The sequence below is a fragment of the Gossypium arboreum genome, chromosome 10 (genome assembly GCF_025698485.1).
Source record: "Gossypium arboreum isolate Shixiya-1 chromosome 10, ASM2569848v2, whole genome shotgun sequence".
In the NCBI taxonomy this organism is placed as follows: Eukaryota; Viridiplantae; Streptophyta; class Magnoliopsida; order Malvales; family Malvaceae; genus Gossypium; species Gossypium arboreum.
Window position 1 is genome coordinate 1,027,313 of NC_069079.1, and position 21,792 is coordinate 1,049,104.

At 32.1% G+C, this 21,792-nt stretch overlaps 3 protein-coding genes across 3 annotated transcripts; all 3 read right to left on the reverse strand.

Annotated features, from left to right (window-relative positions):
* Positions 1–434: 434 nt before the first annotated feature.
* LOC108488624 (uncharacterized) lies at positions 435–3,839 on the reverse strand. Its single transcript, XM_017792914.2, has 6 exons — positions 3,207–3,839; positions 2,033–2,821; positions 1,738–1,928; positions 1,405–1,611; positions 1,262–1,322; positions 435–1,177 (listed from the first exon to the last, which is right to left on the reverse strand). The coding sequence occupies exons 1-6, from the start codon at positions 3,432–3,434 to the stop codon at positions 596–598; spliced, it is 2,058 nt and encodes a 685-aa protein (XP_017648403.1). The 5' UTR covers positions 3,435–3,839; the 3' UTR covers positions 435–595.
* Positions 3,840–6,132: 2,293 nt separating this feature from the next.
* On the reverse strand, positions 6,133–10,118 carry LOC108489630 (calcium-dependent protein kinase 21-like). Its single transcript, XM_017794302.2, has 8 exons — positions 9,126–10,118; positions 8,250–8,393; positions 8,020–8,172; positions 7,643–7,758; positions 7,304–7,471; positions 7,062–7,189; positions 6,608–6,707; positions 6,133–6,528 (listed from the first exon to the last, which is right to left on the reverse strand). The coding sequence occupies exons 1-8, from the start codon at positions 9,871–9,873 to the stop codon at positions 6,427–6,429; spliced, it is 1,659 nt and encodes a 552-aa protein (XP_017649791.1). The 5' UTR covers positions 9,874–10,118; the 3' UTR covers positions 6,133–6,426.
* Positions 10,119–15,212: 5,094 nt separating this feature from the next.
* LOC108488619 (uncharacterized) lies at positions 15,213–16,396 on the reverse strand. The gene has a single exon (XM_017792909.2). It carries the CDS (start codon positions 16,062–16,064, stop codon positions 15,435–15,437), a length of 630 nt encoding a protein of 209 aa, XP_017648398.1. The 5' UTR covers positions 16,065–16,396; the 3' UTR covers positions 15,213–15,434.
* Positions 16,397–21,792: the final 5,396 nt, after the last annotated feature.

The following is a 21,792-nucleotide window of genomic DNA, read 5'->3' on the forward strand; positions in this document are numbered from 1 at the left end:
TTTACTTAAATATCAACTAAAATTTTTCCTAGAACTTCATTATTACTTATTTCCAGTTTGTATAAGATAGGAATATCTGCATTTTTAATTATCCAAATTTAAATTTCCAAATCTATTAAAAGCTAGAATTCTTATTAGCAAATTATTTAAGTGTTACTATCCAAATTCAATTAGAAATTATTATTTATTTGATATCTAAATTCACCAAATTTCATGTCCCGATCTGCTAAAATGTAAAATTAATCTTTTTAAATTTATCATATATCTAAATTCAAATCTGCAAATTTGATGCGAATTTAGATGTTCAATTCTATTATCTAAAAAAGCAATAAAAATTCGAATAATGAATATTACAGGGAGATATCTATCCGCATCCACTCTAAATTTGTAACTGATAGTAACTTTAACATTTAAATCCAAATACTATTAAAATCTGCCGTCCGAATTACCACCTCTACTTTACAAGGCTATATATGTGTGTATTTCAGAGAAAGTCCCTCAAATTATGATAAATGATTGTTTGATGCAAAATTTGGTAATTTATTCATCAAATGAATGACACAAGAAAAATTGTATATGCATGATACTTGATCCACTATCTGCAGCTAGCTAATGCCTCTTTCGGTTCTTCCGTACTACTCGAACTGCTATTCGAGTTGCTATCAGGTTCCGAGGATGCTGAAACATTCTTCTTATTATTGCCTTCTGTCATCTTTGGAGTAAAACAACTTGATGAAGGGTGATTATAATAAGGCTGTGGATGGACAGAGACATAATTCGCATTCGTCGGAAAGGACCGATAACTGTATGTAGTAGGATAAGGACCGGGAGGGAACACACTTGGTGGAGGCCAAAATACCATAGGCATGAAACTATTCGCAGGTTGCGGTGGAAACAAGGGATATGGGGTTTGGTTATGGTAGGAGATATTGTTACCAAGACTCTTCGTAGTATTGGGTCGGGCCTGGGATGGTGTGGTTTGAAATGTTGCCATTGCGTGCGTTTGAATTGATGTGTAGCCCATTAGACCGAATTGAGCAGGGTGTGTTGAACTCGACGGTGCCGATTGGTGATATGAGGCTTTCGGCAAAGTGAGAGATTTGTTGTTGGAGTTTGTATGCCTTTTTCCTTTGGTTTTTGTTGAGGTTGTCTTCAATGGCTGAGAGCTAGGACTAGCCTGCTGAAAAAGCAAAATAATTAGCATGACTATAAACAAAACATAATACGAGGCTTTCAGGAAATTCGGGAATCACGATCTTACAATGTTGGAAGCTACCGAATGTGAAAGAAACAACTCTTCACCTTCGGCATCCTTGTCGGTCCTACAATACGAAGGATTTGAATATTAACTGCAAAATGGAGACATCATAATGGTGGCAAAGTGCAACCTAATCCGGTTCTTACCTATAATATTTTTGCAGCAAGTCTAGGTTCCGATATTTCGTTTCTCTTTGAACAATGTCGTCAGGAAAACCAGCCATGAAAAGTAGTGTGATGCCCAAGGCCTTGAAGAAGAAGCTCCCACTACGAACATGGACGAGCATTGCCATTCGGCACATGATAGGTCCGAAAGACTTGAGTTTATTTCTTCCCATTTGTTGCCTGACATATCTGGAAAAAGTTCAGCCCGAAAAATGTTGCTAGATCATTAGGCCGATGAGGTACAAGCTCTATAAAAGTACGGGGGTATCAGTAAAAAACCGTTCAAAATGTCAGTACTCGGTAGTCGGTACTCACTCATTTTGAGGCAGATTTCTTGTTCTTCCACCATACTTGATGCACAAAAAGAGGCACGATGGACAACTAGGATCAGATGGTCGCATAGCCTTCTCTTCCTCGAGTATTTGAACAGGGCATAGCCTTGGATTCTGTCGATTTGGATAGAAAACCTTCCTCTGGATGCCAGGATTTTCGTATAAGACATGCTCCTGTAACAATATATACCAGTGAAAGCAACCATTAAACTATTAGCTCAAATAGCAACAAGCAAAGCAAAGACAATCGACAAACATTAGAAAACTAGGTTGCTTACACCCGGGCTACTTGGAGATACATATGGGTCCCCCTTCCTTGAAATGCTGAAGTGATTAAAGTCGAGCTCGTACATATCTTCACATCCATGCCTTATGCCGAGGGATGCAAAAACGATGATCTTCCTTATGGTGTGCGACTGTGCGTTTTTCAATAAAAGCACATCCGATTCTAGTATTTTCTTTATTTCTTTCGGACAGAAAGGAACTTTCGGAGGTTTTTTTGATGTCTTTCCAGAAAATACCATTTGACAAGGCTCATACTTCAGACTGCTTGGGTTTAAAGGTACTTGTATATCCCGTAATGTATAGTCCTTTTCTCGGTTTTCTTTCATTAACTTGCTCGTGTTTGCAAAAGTAAGCTCACTCGTACCACCGGGACAACTTTGGAGACTCAATATAGGCATTCCATGGCCTTCACCTTCCTCATGAAGTTCTTCTTCACAAGTACTTATTAGATTCTCTTCATTTTCTTTATCTTTATACCCGATGTTGGAATCCTCCTCCTCGTAATATTCATCTTCATCATCACTCTCATCCATATCCTCGTGATATCCCGCGATGTCATTGTCTTTAAGTTTATCAAAACGTGAAAAGTGTGTCTCGTCCATGCTCATCCAATTAACTAACTGGTCTTCCTGGTTTTCATCCACACGAGGCATGTTTGGCGTCCCGTTTCTTGACTTGGAAGCCGTTTCACTTTCGATACCATTTCCATCTCCGCTTCTATGACTAGCACTTTCCATTTTCTGTCTTTTGAAGCTTCGTTCCGCGGTATCAAGACAGCTAACCTGTGAAATAACACAAGACACTCGTTAAGCAGTCAAAAGTATACCATGTACCATTGGACCATTACCGGAAATTTCAACGGAGAACTCCATTGGACCATTTATCAAAGACCAATAACTTGATTAAGGCAGTAAGATATAAATTAATCCGAAAATATACGACTTAAATGTCACCGAAGCTCTCCTAAATGGATTATTTTATCAAAACTACTGTTCATCCTATTACAAATAGACAATATTAAGAGGCCTTGAACAATGCATAATAGCCAGAGCACATCGAAGGTAAAAGGAAATATGCATTTTTATTTGGAAAAATGAAGCATAGTATTGAGATCAAAATCAATAGGACAATAAAAAACAAATCAAAAATGGATTGGTGAAGCAATACTTGTTCATTTGTTATAAGAGATTCCTTATCCCTTCCCTGTATTTGAGCTTCAAGTGACGATATTCTCTCCATAAGCTCTGCATTTTTCGCTCGTTCTCTATGCAACTCGGCTGCAATCTTTGCTATAAAATTTACGGTACTGCTCTCACCTTTCATCCCTTTCTCTATTGCACACATTGTTGAAGCATTAACCAAGCTAGCACAAGGTTGAAGTTCCATTTCCACCATTTATCAAAAGTACCTTCCTAGGAAAACCTCAGAAAAAAGCTTCAAAACAAAAAAAGTAAACATTCTGTCCATGAAGTTTAATGCAAGGATCAATAATGAAACGGAAAACCCAGATCACAAAGGTGGTTTTCAAATAAAAAGAAGTATTAAGATTGTTTAAATCAACATGAAGAAAGACCAACTTTTTTCTATATCAAAAGGAAGAAAACAAGGAATGTTTCACTTAAACACTAAGTCAAAAAGCTTTCAAAGTTGAAAATAATCAACTTGTTTACTTATAAAAACAAAGAAAAAGTTAATGAAAGAACCTATAAGAAGTAAGAAGAAGGCAATGAACTGATCTTTATAGGAAAAGAGAGAGATTCATAAGAGGTTTTGTAAAAAAGAATTTAAAAGAGAATGGTGAGCAGTGTGGCATGCAACCCCACGTGCATCTCTTTCTATATGTCCACTTCCTTTTTTTCCTTTCTCTTTTTTATTTTTCTTTTTAATCTCAAAACTACAAAAGATTATCATTTATGTTTCTTTCTTAGAGTCCCTAAGTTTATTAGATTATCATTTCGTTGTTCATTTGACAGCAAGTTTTAATTTAACAAAGTTGTATTGTCTTGTTATATAGTGGTAAGGCTGTACCCCCATTGTTAAGCATCCAAGGCATTGGATTATATGCATATAGAACCAAAAAAAAAATGATATAGAAATGTAAATTATACAGCTAGAATGAATATATATATATAAAAGAGTTTACCCACTTCTAAAAGAGGACAAAGATCAAAAGTAGTGGGAGAATGTCAATGCCTACCCTTTAACCTGACCCACCACACTTGGAAATGATCAGATCTCTGCAATTATATATATTTTCCTGGTTTATGTATATCAAGAAATCTAACCATAGATCACTTGTCTTCCATTGTAGGAATTTGATAAGTGGACTGGATTTGCTTTATGTTTATGTGCATGTAGCTTGAAGAACATTGTCTTCATATAGGGTATATTACCTCTCAAAATATAAACAACATTTAAATCCACTTATCTTGCTATGATATTGATTCCAAAATGCATGAAAACTCCATTCATATATATAAGCACACCTTTCAATATAAATTGATTAATATGGTAACTGCATTGAACTGGTGAAGGCTTACTTGAAGGTCATAATATAAAAAAAAGGTAATTATGAATACATAAATGAAAAATGACTGACCATGAGTTCATTATATAAGGTTATGATTACTGTAATAGAAAAAGATGGAAATTTACTATCTGTCTTGACTTGGGAACCGGGAAGCACTTCATTTTCCTAGGCATAAAGAAAATGTGTGCACACGTGCATGTAATTTGCTTAATGGAGGGGGTTACAACATATAATATAGAAAAACAAACTCACGTGGAAAGGTTAACTTAAATGGTTGTCTCTAATGCAGTTCCTGTCAGGGGAATATGAAGCTTAAACCTTGGATACCATCCTTCTAATTTTCAACTAAACCCCACTTTTTTAAACAAACATGAAACCCCATGATTATTTTAGTTCATGATGAAGTAGACCGATCAGCCCTTGTCTGATCTTAATACACAACACAATCTGGAATGGTTCTGCAATGGACAAAGTAGTATTTCTACCAGCAAGGGTTAAGGCCAGACATTGAAAAAGAGGACAAGCCAGCAAGGACAATATAAGAATTGTTAATATATTCTTCTTAGGGTTGTGTGTAAAAAAATAAAATGTGCTGCTTAAGAAGAAAGGATTCTATAATAATGATGAATACACCTTTAATTCACTGGCCTTTTTTTATGGTTAAAAATGAGTAAAATATTAACTTTTGTACCTACAGAAAATTGCAAGTGGCCCTTGGGTTGTGTAAGATGCAATTTGTTTTGTCTAGTGAAGTGTGTTTCATAAGTTTGCCTCTTATGATATTTTATGATATTCAATCCTTGGATACCCTGTGTTTTATGTTTATGTTTTCATTAAAGAAATGGGGGCTCTGAGAACTTTAACAATGCCTGGCAAGTAACTTCAACATATACAAGATTGAACAACAGTTTTGCATCAATGTCTGTCATGTACTCGAACATCAAACTAAAGCAAACAGACAGTTGATGGTAAAAATACCATGAAAACCCTTATACTATGTGTCAGATTACATTTTACCCCCTCTACTAAAAAAATGGACAAACTAGTCCCATATAATAGATTAAAAAGCAAATTAGTTCTTTCTATGAAAAATTTCATTTATTTCTACTATTAAAACTGAGAATCACCAAACTAGTTCCTGTATATTAGATCAAAGAGCAAATTGGTCCCTTTTATTAAAAATCCCACTCATTTGTGCTATTAAGAACTGACATGGCTAACAAAATCACCAAAAAGTGACATGTCACATATACTTACGACGTACAGGGACTAACTTTTAACAGCAGAAATAGATGAAATTTTTAACAGATACCAAATTACTCTTTGATATAACGTTCAAAGACTAATTTCCCCCTTTTTTGAGAAGAATGGCTATAATGCAATCTGAATTTTAGTACAAGAGCGTTAATGATACTTTTACCCTTGAAATCTTAAGTTGTCGGTTCACCAAAAATAAAATTTATCAATTGACAAAACCAGCTGCAGACAAGATTCAAACTGCAGCAATATTGAGAGATTATGCAAGAATAACGAGAGAAAAGAACATGATAGAGTTGTAAGCGATTTCATTAAGATAAAAAGAATCGCCTTAAAGGTTGAAAAATCAGTTGAACTTGAAAACTGATGGGCAATTTATTCCAGAAAATAGATATACACAAGCAGTACTGCAACTTAAATCAATTCTAGTTTCTACCCTCAAATTCACAAAGTGCCCACTTCTAGAACCAGGATAGCTATTAGCTAAGGACCCAAAAGGAAATTATCCTGGACTATGAGTCCATATCCAACCCATACCTTCCACCGTGAGTGCTCTCTAACACTGTTAAATCACTTTAGTCTTCAGTGACTCAGTTGTTGCTAGGTAATGGAACTGTTAATAGTATCTAAAAAAGCTTTTTCAGTTTGTTGTGTTCCACTTCTCATCATTGTGCAAAACTCCTCGTAGTTAATTCTCCCGTCCTGTTGAATTCAAATAGTGTTAGTACCAGTAATGTAAACACGTTATAAAATGTTCCAAAAGTTTGATTTGCAAACTTACATTATCGGTATCCACTTCAGAGATTACAGCCCTGATGCTGGCTTCATCCACCATTCCATACTCCTTCATAGCAGTCTCTAGTTCATCCTTTGTAATGTACCTGTGACGAATAATATATGTAGGGATGAAATTAACATCAAACAAGCGGCAGTCTATGAATTTGTCCTGGAAATCTGTCAAGTTTTAGCTCCTTCAAATATTCTTAACGATTATCGAGCATCTAAGAGAAGAACCAGAAAAACTTTCGACATTTAACAAGAAAATTTTATGGCAGATATACCTGAGAATAACAGATCATTCAGGTAGTGCTCACACATATATTTTCAACATTTAACAAGAAAATTTTTCATAAGTTCTTTGGCATATCAGTTCAATGTCGAATGTGGCCAGTTTAGCATTAGGTCAGTAGAAGGATGCAGCTACAATAACGAAAAGACGAAAACTCGGTACTCACCCACTGTTATCTTTATCAAAATACTGGAATGCTTTGTATAGGAGCTCATCTCTATCAAGTCTGTATCTATTCATTGTAGCTGAGATGAATTCAATATAGTCTATAGTTCCATTTCCATCTACGTCAGCCTGAAATGTATTGTACGTAATTCCAAGAAGGCCATTGGAGTGTAAGATGGAAGCAATAATAAACTACAAACAAAATGAGCAACTGTAATAGTTGTGAGGTAGATAAATACTTACAGCTTCCATTAACTGCTTTACTTCAGCTTCGGAGAGCTTTGATCCAAGACGAGCCAAACCTGTCTTCAGTTCTTCATAGGTGATTGTGCCACTCTTGTCTGTGTCCATGTTTGTGAACATTACTTTAAGACCTTTAATCTCTTCTTCAGATAGATTTTCTGCGATAACCTATAGGGTATTTCCGATAAACCAACATTATTAATTGAAGACAGAAGAAGAACAATTCATAGGTCTAAAGAATTTCAGGATATCTGTTGTAAGAATACAAGCGTGCTGCATAAACTGTCATGCTTAGAGCTATCGAATAAGAAGCCACTTCAATGCAAATTGATATCATACCTTCAACGCAAGCTTCTTCAGCTTATTCATTGCCCTAAACTGCTTCAATCTGGAGAGAACCGCGCTACCTATTGGCTTGTCTGATGCTTCACCATCTTCTCTCATCCAAGGATGCTCTAACCATACCAGTAATATATGTTAATCAAAAACATCGAAACAGAAGAAGGCTAACATAATATTAGAATATAATTTGAACCTATCTTAATCAATTGACAAACAAGGAAAGCCAGAAGGGTCGCATACTGTCATATGAGCGGATTGAAGTTTTATAAGAAACCTTCATAAAAATTGAATTTCTGAGTAAAATCAGACCATCAAACTAGACACAGTAATATATCTCCAAGAACTATAACCAATAACTAAAAAGGAATACAGACCAAGAACTTGTGCAGAAGTGAACCGCTTTTTCGGGTCCTTTGTTAGCATCTTTCTCACTAGATCTTTGGCACTTTCAGAAATTGAAGGCCATGGCAGACTTTCAAAATCTAGTTTTCCTTCACTAATGGCATCAAATATTCCTTTCTCAGTTTCTGCAATACAATTTCAGCAAATATATCAATTTCTAGAACATGTAGAAGTAGCAAACACCTAATGTTTTTCCTATTACCAGCCCAAAATGGAGGGACACCACTAAGTAGAATATACAAAATAATGCCTGCACTCCATATGTCAACTTCCTTTCCATAACTACGTCGTAGAATTTCAGGAGCAACATAGTATGCACTACCTACTATATCACGATATCTCTTCCCTGAGACGAAAATAAAAATGGTTATTACATTTGCAGCAAAAATATCACTTGAATCAATCACAAAACAGAATGGTATCAAAAGGTGAAGGGAAACTTTAGTGATCATTGCACCTTAATGAGTATGCCAACTTCCAATGATGTCAATTTACTTTCAGTAAAAGTATCAAGGAGACCCCTATACTAGGAGTCAGATTACATTTTGCCCCTTTTACTCAAAAAATGGGCAAATTAGTCCCTCTATGTTAGATCAAAGAGCAAAATGGTCCTTCCTGTTAAAATTTTTTATTTACATTGTATCACATGTTCCCTATGCCGACATTCAGGGATCAATTTTAAACGTAGAAATGGATGGAACTTTAACAGAAAGATAAAATTGCTCTTTGATCTAACATACAGGGACTAATTTGCCCATTTTTCGACTAAAGTGGGGCAAAAAGCAATCTGACTTCTAGTATGAGGACCTCCATGGTACTTCTACCATTTACTTTCATACCAATTTGTGCATCTGAAATTTAAGTGTTCAAAAACCCAAATTAAGCAACAAAACAGTAAGACTTTTGAATTTAAGATCACAAATCATATACAGCATACATAAGAAAGGACATATGGTGGTAGCTATGGAAAATCATCAAAATTTTCAATTAGCTACATGCACATTCTAAGAATCAAATAAGTAAACCAATTCATTGAAAAAACACTATTATAAAACATAGGGAAAATTGGAAATTGAACCTTCTTCAATAAAGACAGACAAGCCAAAATCAGTGGCTTTCAACATAGCTCCAGCATCCTTACTAGACAGCAAGAAATTCTCAGGCTTAAGATCACGGTGGATCACTCCCATGAAATGACAAATATGAACCACATTCACCACCGAGTTAAAAATACCTGCTGCAGCTCTCTCAGAGTAATGTCCTTGAGCAATAATCCTATCAAAAAGCTCACCCCCAGCACAAAGCTCCATTACAAGATGAACAGATTGCCTATCCTCATAAGCACCCCTAAATTCCACAATACATGGTTGACCAGACAAATGCTGCATGATTTGAACTTCCTTTTTTATATCTTCCCTATCTTGTTTACTCCTCAACTTCCTCTTCAATATTGATTTACAAGCATAAGTGTTACCAGTTGAATTTTCAGTACACAAATAAGTTATCCCAAACTGACCTCTACCAAGTTCTTTCCCAAGCTTGTAGTATTGCTTAATGTCTTCCAATGGCTTCCCTAATACTGTATCTTCCATTGTTTGAATTGGCCTTGTGCTTGCTGGTGAAGGCTTCAAAGGGACAGACACTGCTTGGGGTTGCCTTGTTTGTGGAACTTGAACTTCAGGCACTGATACTTTCTGGGTTTGAACTTGTTGTTGGGGCCGTCTTGTTTGAGGCATTGATACTTCCTGGGTTTGAACTTGTTTTGGTTGTGTTGTTGGCATTGAAGGAGGATCCGGCAATTTATGCTTGCTGCTAAAACAACCCATCTTTCCAAAGAAAGGAGTAAACTTTGGGAATTTTTGGAAATTGGGTTTCTTCGGAAATTTATGAATAGAATAAACTTGGGAAGTAAAGGTTAAAGCTTTGCACAAAAAATATAAGATTTTTCTATTAAAAGAACCCAGTTTAGGCAAAGCCGAGGCCTTGATGGGCTCTTTCTTTTTATTTTTCCCTGATTTAGAGGATAATGGAAAACCATAAAAGGAAAAGAAAATGCAAACTGATGATTTTTTTCGGGGCAAGTTAGTATTTTATCACGTTGTTATAAAAGTTACAAAATAACTATTTGTATAATTTATTTCTTTTAAATATGTAATTAATAAAATTAAATATTAATTAATTATACGAGATTATAAAATAAATAAAAATAAAAATATTAAAATACAAAATACAAAATTTTAAAATATTAATTTTGTATATATTAATAAATAGATGTGAGATGAGGACACCATTTCAATTACTTCCATGTTAAAAGTTGTTTTTCCAATTGTTATGTACCTTTTTGTGCCACAATAATTGTGACATTTTGGGAGTAAAATTATTTAAATTATAATTTTTTGAACTATACTCTGACTCTATCCTTTTAATAAAGGATACTATAATTTTAATAATTTTAAATTTCTTACAAATATTTTTTTGATTTTTAAATTTTAAAAGTTAATTAATTCCTAACATAGCATTTACATAGTAATTGACATATATGCCACGTTAGTAAAAGTTAACAATTTATTCACTTTACATCAATTTCGAGGAGATTTGATAAATAATGCATGTTTAAGAGTTAAAAAAACGAAAAATTAAATAATTTTTTTTAAATTAAAGAATCAAATAAATTATTATATCCAAATAATAATCAAAGGAAGACGATATCATGACCTAATTAAAACCGAACAACAATAAAAAAATAGAATCCTAAGAGGAAAAAAAACATTACTGTTAAATCAGGAAAAAAATGTATATTCTTATAGTTATTGGAATAACAAAGATGTCAACTGCTCAATCAGAAAATATTTTAAATAAAAATATTTTTATATTTCATCCATGATTTTCTTTTCTTTTTTAAATATAAATGACATTTTTTTCTATAGAAATTCGGTTAATCTAGTTTAAATATATTTCAAAAATAATTTTAATATACAACACATATATAATTTACATTAATAGAATAAAAATATTTTAATTTAAATATATAAATTTAGTCTTAATTGACCTCTCAAAATCTGACACTAAGTATTAAGCATCAACTATTAAAGTAAGTGCTATTAACTATCTTATTTATCCCAAAATACCATCAAAGCCTCATATCCAAACATAGATGGGCTTATGTGGACTAGGCTTTGGAATGCTTTTCTTATATTGTATCTTAGGGTCTAGCTTGGACCCTAGTTCAACCCCATTAGTACTGGACTTCAAGCCTGAAAAAGAAAGAAAAATACACTAAAAAGGACCAACATCAAGGGCCTATAAAAAATTTATCAAAAGAAAGCTCAGATTTTGTGTCATTCTGTACACTGCTAATCAATTTTTTATTTTAGTTCCACAAACAATATTACTAATAGGAACATATATTCTATTCTAAAGAAAAGAATAGAAATTCGACCCTTAAAGACAATATTATTGAGAGAGATAATTACGAATCCCGAATATAAACACACACAAAAAAAAAATAGAGAACACTTGACAATTAGTTGATTCTTCGGTAAAAGTACCACGCCACATGTATCTTATGCTGACGTACATAAATTTAGCTTTAACGGTAGAAATGGATGAAATTTTTATCATAAATCACCAGTTTTCTCTTTTATCTAATGTATGGAGACTATTTTTCCCATTTTTTGAGTAAATGGGACAAAATACAATCTGACTCGTAGTATAGGGGCTTCCATAATACTTCTATATTGAGTCTTCTTTGGAGTTAAAAAAAGTTCATTGATAGTGTATCAAATAATTATCCATCATTATTATTATGAGTTAGTTACACCAAGAGCGTTCCAACTATCTCTTGTATTTTAAACTAGTTCTTGAACATTAAAATGTTCTAATTGAGTGCTCAATGGATCAATATTATATCAATCATGCCATTTAATAAGTTTAGCCGCCAATTTAGGTGTTAAACGCCTTAATGTAGAGCGCGTTGAAAGCACGTGGATCAAATTGTTAACATGTGTGTGACTACCATATAGACAATTTAAATTCAAGTTGTTTATGCAATAGGTTTAAAATTAATTCCCATGTTTTGAAAATGTTCGACATTATATTTAATCAAGCATTTAGTTCTCGAAGTTAATAGTTGGGATGATGGAATAGCATGATTGCTATGACACTAGTACTTGAAGAAACTAATTACAATGTTTTGAAATTTAAAGGCCGATTTAAAATCCAAGTCATAGTTTAAGAATGTCTCGTACAATTAATCTTATATTTATGTGTTTTTCTCTTAATTTTACTTAAAAAGTTACTATTTCTAACTGTTTATTGATATTTTAAAAGGAAAAATAATAGATAAACTTTTCTTTTTATCATTACAAATATTAGCAGTCAATCAGGCCGTTGGTTCAATCTCTATATTTTTAAACACTTTCCCTCTTTCTCCCATTGTAATGTCCTTGTTCACTTGTATAAAAAAAATACAAATATTAGAGAGGGATGAGAAATGATAAATTTTAAACTTATGTCATTTAAATGTCAAATGAAAATTTCTAATCACTGCTACAAACAAGTTTTTTTTAGTGGAAAGAAAATAAAACAATTTAATTACATAAAGCTATTCTCTTTTATCGTGAATCATTTTGGTCAAACCGTCAGCATCATCATTATTTTCTCTAGAGTTATGTTATAGACTCCAATGTCCTACCTTTGGTAAAAGTTAATAATTTTTTCTGACCAAAGTGGAATTGAAACCACTAAAGGAGCTGCCCTAAATGATTTTAATTGTCTCCAAACTATCAGTTACTAAAATATATATGGGTATTCAAGAAAAATTCCAATTTTTTACCTATTTATATTTTGATATGGCCACTATGGATGCATGTAATGTAACCCATTGGTTTTATTGTATTGATGCATAAATTTCAAGCCCAAAAAAAGTCATACAGTGAGCCCAAATTCTTATTCTTACAAAATTTAAAGGATTTCATTTTCAACTTGCTATATTTGACCACCAATAAATCACATTCAAGCTCATAAAATTACAGTTGTAGTGACAAAATTGTTATTTGTTTATATCAATACAATCCATTATCTTTTCACAAATTTGTAATGATAAGTTGATTCAGTTCTAGCTCGATTGGTATGAATATTGTTATCAATGCAAGAGGACGTGAGTTCTAGTGCATTGAAGCACATTATCCTCCTATTTTTAAGTTGAAAAAAGGCTATAACTAATTCTAAGCATTGTGTCAAAAAAGAACAAATATAATGCGAACTATTCAAAAAAAAATTGTAATGATAAAAATATATATTAAATTCGAACTTTTAGTAACCAATAAAAAATAGCATTGAAAAAAATACAATTTGAGAATGAAATTGGGACAATAGAGAAAGATATTGTTCATCTTTGGCTTCTTCTTTTTTTTTTCCTCTTTCTAAAGTCATTATTTAATTGGATGGATCAAAAGAATGGGAATCTAAGAACAAATGAACTTAAACCAATAATAACCAATGCTACCAAAATCCATGGGACCTCAAAAATATCCCAAAAGGCATATATTTATTGCTTTAATAAAATTTTCATTGAAAAATAAAAGAAATAAAAGGAAATGAATGGAGGGATGGAAAAGAAAGAAAGAAGGAATGGTCATAAAAATTTTGATGCTTAAATTGAAAGACCCATCAAATAGGGACTTATAATGTCAATTTTTTTTTCTTGCAAAATGGCAAAGCCCCCACATCACAACTTTGGCTACAATACAAAGCTCTCTCTCTCATGGACTTTGTTGTGTATTTTGTGTTATATCTTGACCCCATTTTTGCTCCACCCATCACCTTCCATCAAAAGCAATTTTGGTTGGGACTTTGGACCCACTTTTTGTCCATTTTTTTACCATGTTTTTATTCCTTCATTTTTTTTTCACTTACACATAAATTTAGTGTTTTGATTTTATTTTATTTGTTATATAAAGTATGAATAAATTGCCTACATTTAGTTGGAGTAGTGGTTGGTATTATTGTTTTACATTACAAATAGGGGAAGGAATGTGATTCATTGGTTAAAGGTTTTGTATTAAAAATTAGATTATATTTTGTTTTATTTATTTTAAAAATAAATAAATTAATCATTATATGTTAGATCAAAACTTCTAGTAAAAATTAATCCATTAACTGGTGCGTGTACACTATAATGAGGTATAGTGACATATCACATGTAACTATTTAGTTATTCATTAATAACGTTAGTTTTTAATGGTAGAAATGAATGGTTTTTTAATAAAAAGAGTTAATCTACTATTTGATTCAACGTACAATAATTAATTTATCATTTTTCAGTTAAGTGGAGAGAATGTAATCTAACTCTTATTATAAGAGACTCCATAATATTTTTACCGCCATATATATATATATATATTATGTACATATTAACTAAGATTTTCTATGATTTATATATTCGAATATTTTAAAAATTCATCAACATTTACATTATTTTATTAAATCCAAAAGCCAATTTTCAAACATACTATTTATTAAAGGTCAAATTATGCCATAAGTCCATGTCATTTGATGAAGTTTGAGATTTATATTTTATACTTACAAGAAAATTTCATTTTTTATTTAAAATTTTAGTTCAATTATTGATTTATCATCAATGCACCCATGCTGTCAAATTATCATGAACATAGTAAGCGTATTTGATAATAAACAAATTTTGATATAAAATACTAACGATCTCAATGATTAAACTACAATTTTAAGTGAAAATGTACTTAAATACAGCTAATGACAACATATTTTGACCTTAATTAAATGGAGCTAACTCCAAAACTATCTATGAACAATTTAAACCAAGTTTTGAATTTTATTTTATTTTTCATTCTTAATTGAAAATTGCTAAAATGGTAACGGGTGGCTTTCAATTTAAAAAAATTCAAAATCAAGTCAAATTCATATAAATGGTGCTTTATAGTGATTGTACTTATTGACTTTAGTGATAAAGATTTTGATACCTTTTTAGGTAAAGTCTCGTATTCGAATATTGTAAATAGAGAAACTATGTTAAATGAACTTTGCTTTTCGTTTTAAAAGTCTAACTTAACTTGATTCTATATTCGAGTTATCCTAAGATAATGTCCCATTAAATGGAAAATTTTGGCACTTTCTTTTATGAACTTAATTTGTAAAGAGGAGGAGGTAAACACACTTCATTTCTTTTAGGACCCTAAGTTCAAAATCCTGCTTGCTTGAGCTCACTCGGAAACTGAGTTAACTCTACTGTGTCGACTCAGTCGAATCATTGCTCAAGTTAAAAAATATATATTATTATGTAATAATTAAGTTGGTTTAGGCTCTTTTTTTTTTTTTTCTGGTCCAAGTGGCTAACAAATTGGTTAACCTTTTAACCATAGAACCCGGTTTGGTTCCATACTGCATCCCTGACCCGTCTCATATCCCGGCCTTTGAGGGTCCGACCCACACCTTCAAAAACCGAAGCCCCACCCGATTTCTTACGCGCCAAGTACTCGTGTGGCGGCATCATATCCGACTCACCATCATCATCGTCATCCGAGTCATGCATCGACTCCTCCACCGAGTCGGACCTATAAATCTTACTCCAGTCAGGCACATTCAACGGCGCTGACGTGGCCATATTCCGTCCACGTGGCGAATCCTCCGTCGCCGCCGACACGTTATCATGGCCACGGTACTGGTGTACGATCCTAGGTTTGGCCGATGAAGAATCATCGAAAGCCAAGGAAAGCCCGCCAACGTGACCAGCGTCACCTCGCGGGATCCGACGACGGCCGCTTCTCACGTCGAAGTTAGCGGTTTCGTTACTCTCGGACTCAGAGCGTGGACTCCACTCTCTCCGGTCATCTCGGTCTGTGACGTTATCAACCATCGACCATACATCTTCTTCCCCAAGTTCCGATTCGCCTGTGAGGGCATCCCCATGACTGCGACCGTAACTGTAACTTCCTAGAAACCGTTCGCTTCTGCTGGTGGTCAACCGCCGTCCCTTCGCCATGAAAACAATAAAATACTATCCAAAATACCAAAATCAAAAACCAAAAAAATTAAAAATTAAAAATTCAATCAAAGAGAGAAAAGAAAAAGAAACCCAGAAAAGAGGGAGGTAAAATATTTTAATTAGAGTCCATTAGAGAAGAGACTCGAACATAAGGAGGCATATAAGGGGAAGCTATGTATTTATACTATATAGCATTTTGAGAAGACAACGAGAAGCCATTTTTTTTCATTTCATGTGAATTTCGACTTCATTTTGTCTTTCATTTCATCTCCGACTTTCCAATCAGATTTATGGTGAGAATTTAGAAGACACCCAACACTGGCACGAAACTATAAAAAAAAAAAAAATAAAACAAAAAACAAATAATATATGCAATTGAAAAATAAAGTAAAATAAAATAAGAACGAAGAAGAAGAAAGTGTATGTTCACGCGCTGTTATAAATAACGTGGCAAACACCCCGCCAGGTGGTTGGAGGAAATTTTAGAGGTAAACGACAATAACAAAAATCTAAATTTTGGATAATGATACTAATAATTCCTTTATTAATACTAATTATTTATAAATTTTAATAATTTTTATAAAATTTACGTCAATTTTAAATACGATTTTAGTTGAAGTGGTTAAGATGAAATTTGGGGAGGGGAAATGATATTTTAGGATCAAACTTAGTGGAAGTAAATTTTTATAAAAGATTTTATATAAAAATATATAAATACATCTTTTGTAAAAATAATTTGTACGTGTTTCAACATGAAAACACCTAATATCTAAATTATTTATGTAATAAGTATATGTATTTATAATTTAAATTGTGTGTCTTTTATATACTTTATGTCCTGTTTAAGATAACATTTAACGCTTAAGTTAATGGTTAGTGTAGATAGTTTACTTAATTGATTAATTCCGATATTTAGACGATTCAACTAGAATATTTTGAAGTTTTGAATTAATTTAATATTTGGACCATAATTTAAAAATATTTTGATGAAATTAACCCTAAATGAAATAAAGGGGTGATATGTAATTTATGAGTATACTTACCAATGAATAGAGAGTTGACGATAAATTAGAGTGACATTCTTTTAGCACGTCATATCTAAATTTTTCATACAGTAAATATACGTGTTTGTAAATCAAATTGTGTGTTTTCTATATGCTTTACATATAATTTTGATACTTAGATGACTTAATTAGAAAGTTTTGAAATTTGTAATTAATTTAACATTTGGACCATGGGTAGTACTCACACACACGCGAGCGAGAGGAAGATGTCTAAATAAATGTCTACCACTTGCTTTTTTGAAAATGTGCAAAAAGCTTGAACAATAAGATAATTAGCGCAACTTAAACTCAGACCACACTTGGGACAATGAGCGCTCTGATCATCATGTCAATACACGAGATTAAAAAATATCATTGTTAAATATTTTAAGAGTTCACAAAAATACTTTCATATTTGATGTATTAAAATAATGGATAAAATTTTCAATTAATTATGTTTAATTTATATTTATAAATAATATAAGTTACTTTCTAGACAATTTTTTTTTCAAATGGCCTTAATAATATATCCACGTCAGATTTCATTTTCTTCAAAAAGTAGTGGAGCCCGCACCATAAAGCTATCTATTTAGGTCAATATTATTAGTCCCTATATTATGTGTAAATTATGTATTAACCCGTGTATTATAACTTAATCATTTTTAGTCTTTATATTTTTCAAGTTTTGAAAATTCATTCATGACTAAATGGTAGCCATTAAACTTATTAAGTTAAATTTTACTATATTTAAAATTTTATGTGGCGAACGTATTGTCACATATTTAATGCCACGATAGCTTATGATTTATACATAATCCCGAGAGAAACCCACATCATTATTGATTTAACTGCTACCATATAGTTTAAGATTGAAATTATAAAATTTAAAAATAGAGGAATAAAATTATTAAATTAGAGAATAGAGACTAAATTCATAATTTATACATAGTATGGGACTAATAGCAAAATTTAATTTAATAGACTTAACTATTACTATTCAAGTTATTACTGAAAATTTAAAATTTGACGAGAAAGATTAAATTAGAATAAAAAGATAAATCCACAACTTACACGTATAATATAAGGACTAATAGTAGAATTTGACAATCTATTTATGTGTCCTGTTTGACTATGTCAATTTCATACAAAATTGGGTCCCACTATCCACGTGGGTTCTCACACTAAAACCCCTCTCATTTCCATTGCTCTTCAATCCTCCAACACGTGTCCCATTAGTCACTATTACGTCTAGAACATTGCCACGTAGCTCCATATATAAGCTAGATTTTTTTACTAATAACAAAATGTAGAGATGTTGTGAGCATAGAAAAGGGTTTAAGGCTATTGAGAGTGACAATAAATTATAAATAAATAGTTATTATTTGATTTTTTTTAGAATAGTTATTATTTGGTGTATTGTTAGGGAAAGAAGAGTTTATACAATAATGTGTTTTTTAGTATATTTTAAAAATTAAAATAAATAAAGGTAAACTATATCAAGTTCGTTAAATCATTAGTAAGTTTATATTTTGGTCATTCAACTTAAAAAAAGTTATAAAATGGTTAATGAATAATTTGAAAGTATTCATTTAAGCAACTAGACTATTAACATTGTTGATGTATAACCTTCTCTGTTCGTATCGCTTGTACCAATTCAAAGCTCTCATTCCCCTTTTCTTCTACAATTTAGTTTTTTTTTTCGTGAAATAGCATTGAATGCTGTAAATCTGCGAATCTAAATCCAAACAGTTTTCTTTCCGATCTTTGGCACTACTCGTTAGATCAACTTAGATCTAAGATATGTTCTTCTACTATTTGATGGTTACTGATCCATCACACCAATCGTTTAATCACCGCTTGGAGTTTGTTAGTCTAACTATTTCTCTAAAAAATGGGTGAACTAGTCACCCAACTATGAAAAGTTACAAAATGTTCACTCAACTATTCAATTTTGTCTTTTTTGGTCACCCAACTATCTTGGATTTTTGGGTGTTTTCATTTTTACGTTAGCTAGCTGATGACAAAAAAAAAAAAAATAGTTAGGTGACTATTTTGTAAATTTTCATAGTCAGGTGACCAAAAAAGAAAAAAAAATCATAGTTGGGTGAACTTTATTGTAGCTTATCTTTAAAAAAACTTAACAATCTAGTGACTTAAATAAAAACTTTCGAATAATTCAATGACTTAAATGAAAACTTTTGAATAGTTCAATGACCATTTTGTAACTTTTTTTAAGTGACTAAAATGTAAGCTTAATAATAATTTAGTAACTCTGGGTTCAATTTACCCACAAATAAATAGACATATATTACCATCTTAACCCTACCAGTAAATTTTTTTTCTTCGTTGTGCATATGATAATAATTATTAGCCTTCCGTAATTGATGGTTTAAGGGTTGTTTAGGTATGTTTATTTATTTGTTTTTGTTAATTTAGGTGGTTTAAAAGTTAAGTAATCCCACTTGTGGGTGAGAGGCTATTTTGTAGGGCCAAACTATTTGATTATCATTTTTTATTTAAAATAATAAAAACCTTATCCCATTTCACCATCACTAAAAAAAAAATCATCACAAATCACAATCATAGTCCCTTACATAAAGCCTAGTAATGAGCTGTTCAATTCTATTTTTAAAAAAAATTAGAATACTCAATGCTTTGAGTAAAATTCGAGCTAGTGTTTAATGTTTAAATTGACAGAATGGCTTATTTGACATGATACTGATGTTCCAAGGACTCAAATAAAATGTTTTGAGATTGTTATATTTATATCTTGTGAGCTCACCTCGAGTATTTATAACCTTGTGTTTTAATGTTTTTGATTAATGGGATCACCTTGCGAGTTGGGACACTTGTGAACTTAAAAGTTAAGACCTCATGAGCCTGAACCATCGGGGCCACATGATGCAAGACGTTTACTATTCACACATCAAGTATATTCATTCCCAAGACATGATAGCCCAAACATTAAGACTTACCCAAGAAACCTCCGACAACAAGTCATCAGTAGACCAACTAACTTTCACGGTGTTCGAAACTAATATATAAGTACACGTGACACATTAGGAACTATAAGACAAAACCTCTCTTATAAGTTTCTGGACAGTAGAAAAAGAAGACAAGACACCTTCACCTCTAACCAAACTCTCAACTCTCTCCTCTCTAGTGTTCTCTTGGCTTTCACATTTTGATCATTCTAATCCATCTACAACTCTCCACCCTTTTAGTGAGCCATCACAAACAACCACAATTTTCTCGTTGTATCAACAAAGAACAATGTAGAAATCTAAACTATCATTTGGGGGACATAAGATGAAACTAACCCAAGTTTAAATTTAAAACTTTTAATCAAACGTCAATCCTTTCAAAATAGTTATGTACCAAATAGTGCTGTAGAAAACAGCAACTCTTAGGGGTGTCAATAATTGCCGTGACGATAGTGGTGTGCTTAATATGTATCACATCCACTAGCCACTTGACCATCTGTTGGACTTATAGTAGAAAAAGGTGGACCTTGGTTTCACCAGAGATCGGACCCGCACCACGGTCCTATTTCCACTAGTTGGGTTCGGCAGATTGTACACCTGACCCAGCTCTTGCTAGTCTTGGTTCCATCATTGTTTATCAGCATCCAATGCTAAGTTAGCTTTGATGATAGCACGGTCCACTGTTTTTTTTTTTTCTTTTTCCCCACTATAGTAAATTCAAAACTTTTCATACATTATATATATATATATATACACGTGTGTGATAGAACCTGGTTATATCATTCTTTTTTACAATTGTATAATCACTAATGATAGAAATCTCATGATTATCGCGATAATCAAAATATATTCACTTATAAAATCTATCTGAGTTTAAGCTTTTAAAAGAATTAGGGTTAGACATTTATTTAAATAATTCTCTTTAAACTTAATGTATATGTGATGTGGGTATATCCTACCATGTGTGTGCTGAGTAGTAACTATAGTAACTTTACAAAGTGTTAATAATCAACATAAGTGCTAAAATTTAAATGGAATAAAAGTAAAATTAGTCCCTAGCACTTATCCAATCTATCATTTGGCTCTACTTTTTAAAAAATTACTTTGGTCATCAATTCTTCAGTACTCTTAGTAATTTAAACACGTTTTATAATTTTTTATGTGATGTAAAAACACATTTTTACAACTTTTTATATAATTAAAAATTTAATAATTTAATCATTTTAGTTCGAGCCAATCTAATTTGGATGAATTTGAATTCTAAAATCTTTTGGCTGATTTCTGTTCGAATTTTTTTAGGTTTTTTGTCCATTTGAGTTTGGGTTTTTTTTTGGTCGAATTATTGTATTAAGATTATTTTGAGTTTTGGTCACTTTAAGTTCAAGTCATTTGGAATATTTGTTTAAGTCATTTCGAGTTTGGATCATGTTCGGGTCAATTTTGAATTCAAGTTAGCTTGAGTTCAAGTCAATTCAAATTTAAATTATTAACATTGTACGATCAAACCGAACTGATCAAGTTCATATAAAAATTGACAAATCTAAAAAATCAAGTTCAACACTTTGCTAATAAATCAATTTGTCTTTTCCTTACATTTCTTAAACCACCTATAACCCCATCCCTAAAGTGAAAGATGTGTGTTTGAACCGTACTTGTCCAATGGACTCGATTTAGACAATGATTTTTGTCTTGGTTTGA

Excerpts from the sequence above, each read along its gene's own strand:
- LOC108488624 (XM_017792914.2), bottom strand. The coding sequence starts at position 3,434 with ATGGTGGAAATGGAACTTCAACCTTGTGCTAGCTTGGTTAATGCTTCA. Across the intron at positions 1,323-1,404 it reads TTGCTGCAAAAATATTATAG|GACCGACAAGGATGCCGAAG; the intron begins GTAAGAACCGGA and ends TTCGTATTGTAG. Across the intron at positions 1,178-1,261 it reads ATTCGGTAGCTTCCAACATT|GCTAGTCCTAGCTCTCAGCC; the intron begins GTAAGATCGTGA and ends CTTTTTCAGCAG.
- LOC108489630 (XM_017794302.2), bottom strand. The coding sequence starts at position 9,873 with ATGGGTTGTTTTAGCAGCAAGCATAAATTGCCGGATCCTCCTTCAATG. Across the intron at positions 7,472-7,642 it reads TGAAGAAGCTTGCGTTGAAG|GTTATCGCAGAAAATCTATC; the intron begins GTATGATATCAA and ends AATACCCTATAG. Across the intron at positions 6,529-6,607 it reads CTGAAGTGGATACCGATAAT|GACGGGAGAATTAACTACGA; the intron begins GTAAGTTTGCAA and ends TGAATTCAACAG.
- LOC108488619 (XM_017792909.2), bottom strand. The coding sequence starts at position 16,064 with ATGGCGAAGGGACGGCGGTTGACCACCAGCAGAAGCGAACGGTTTCTA.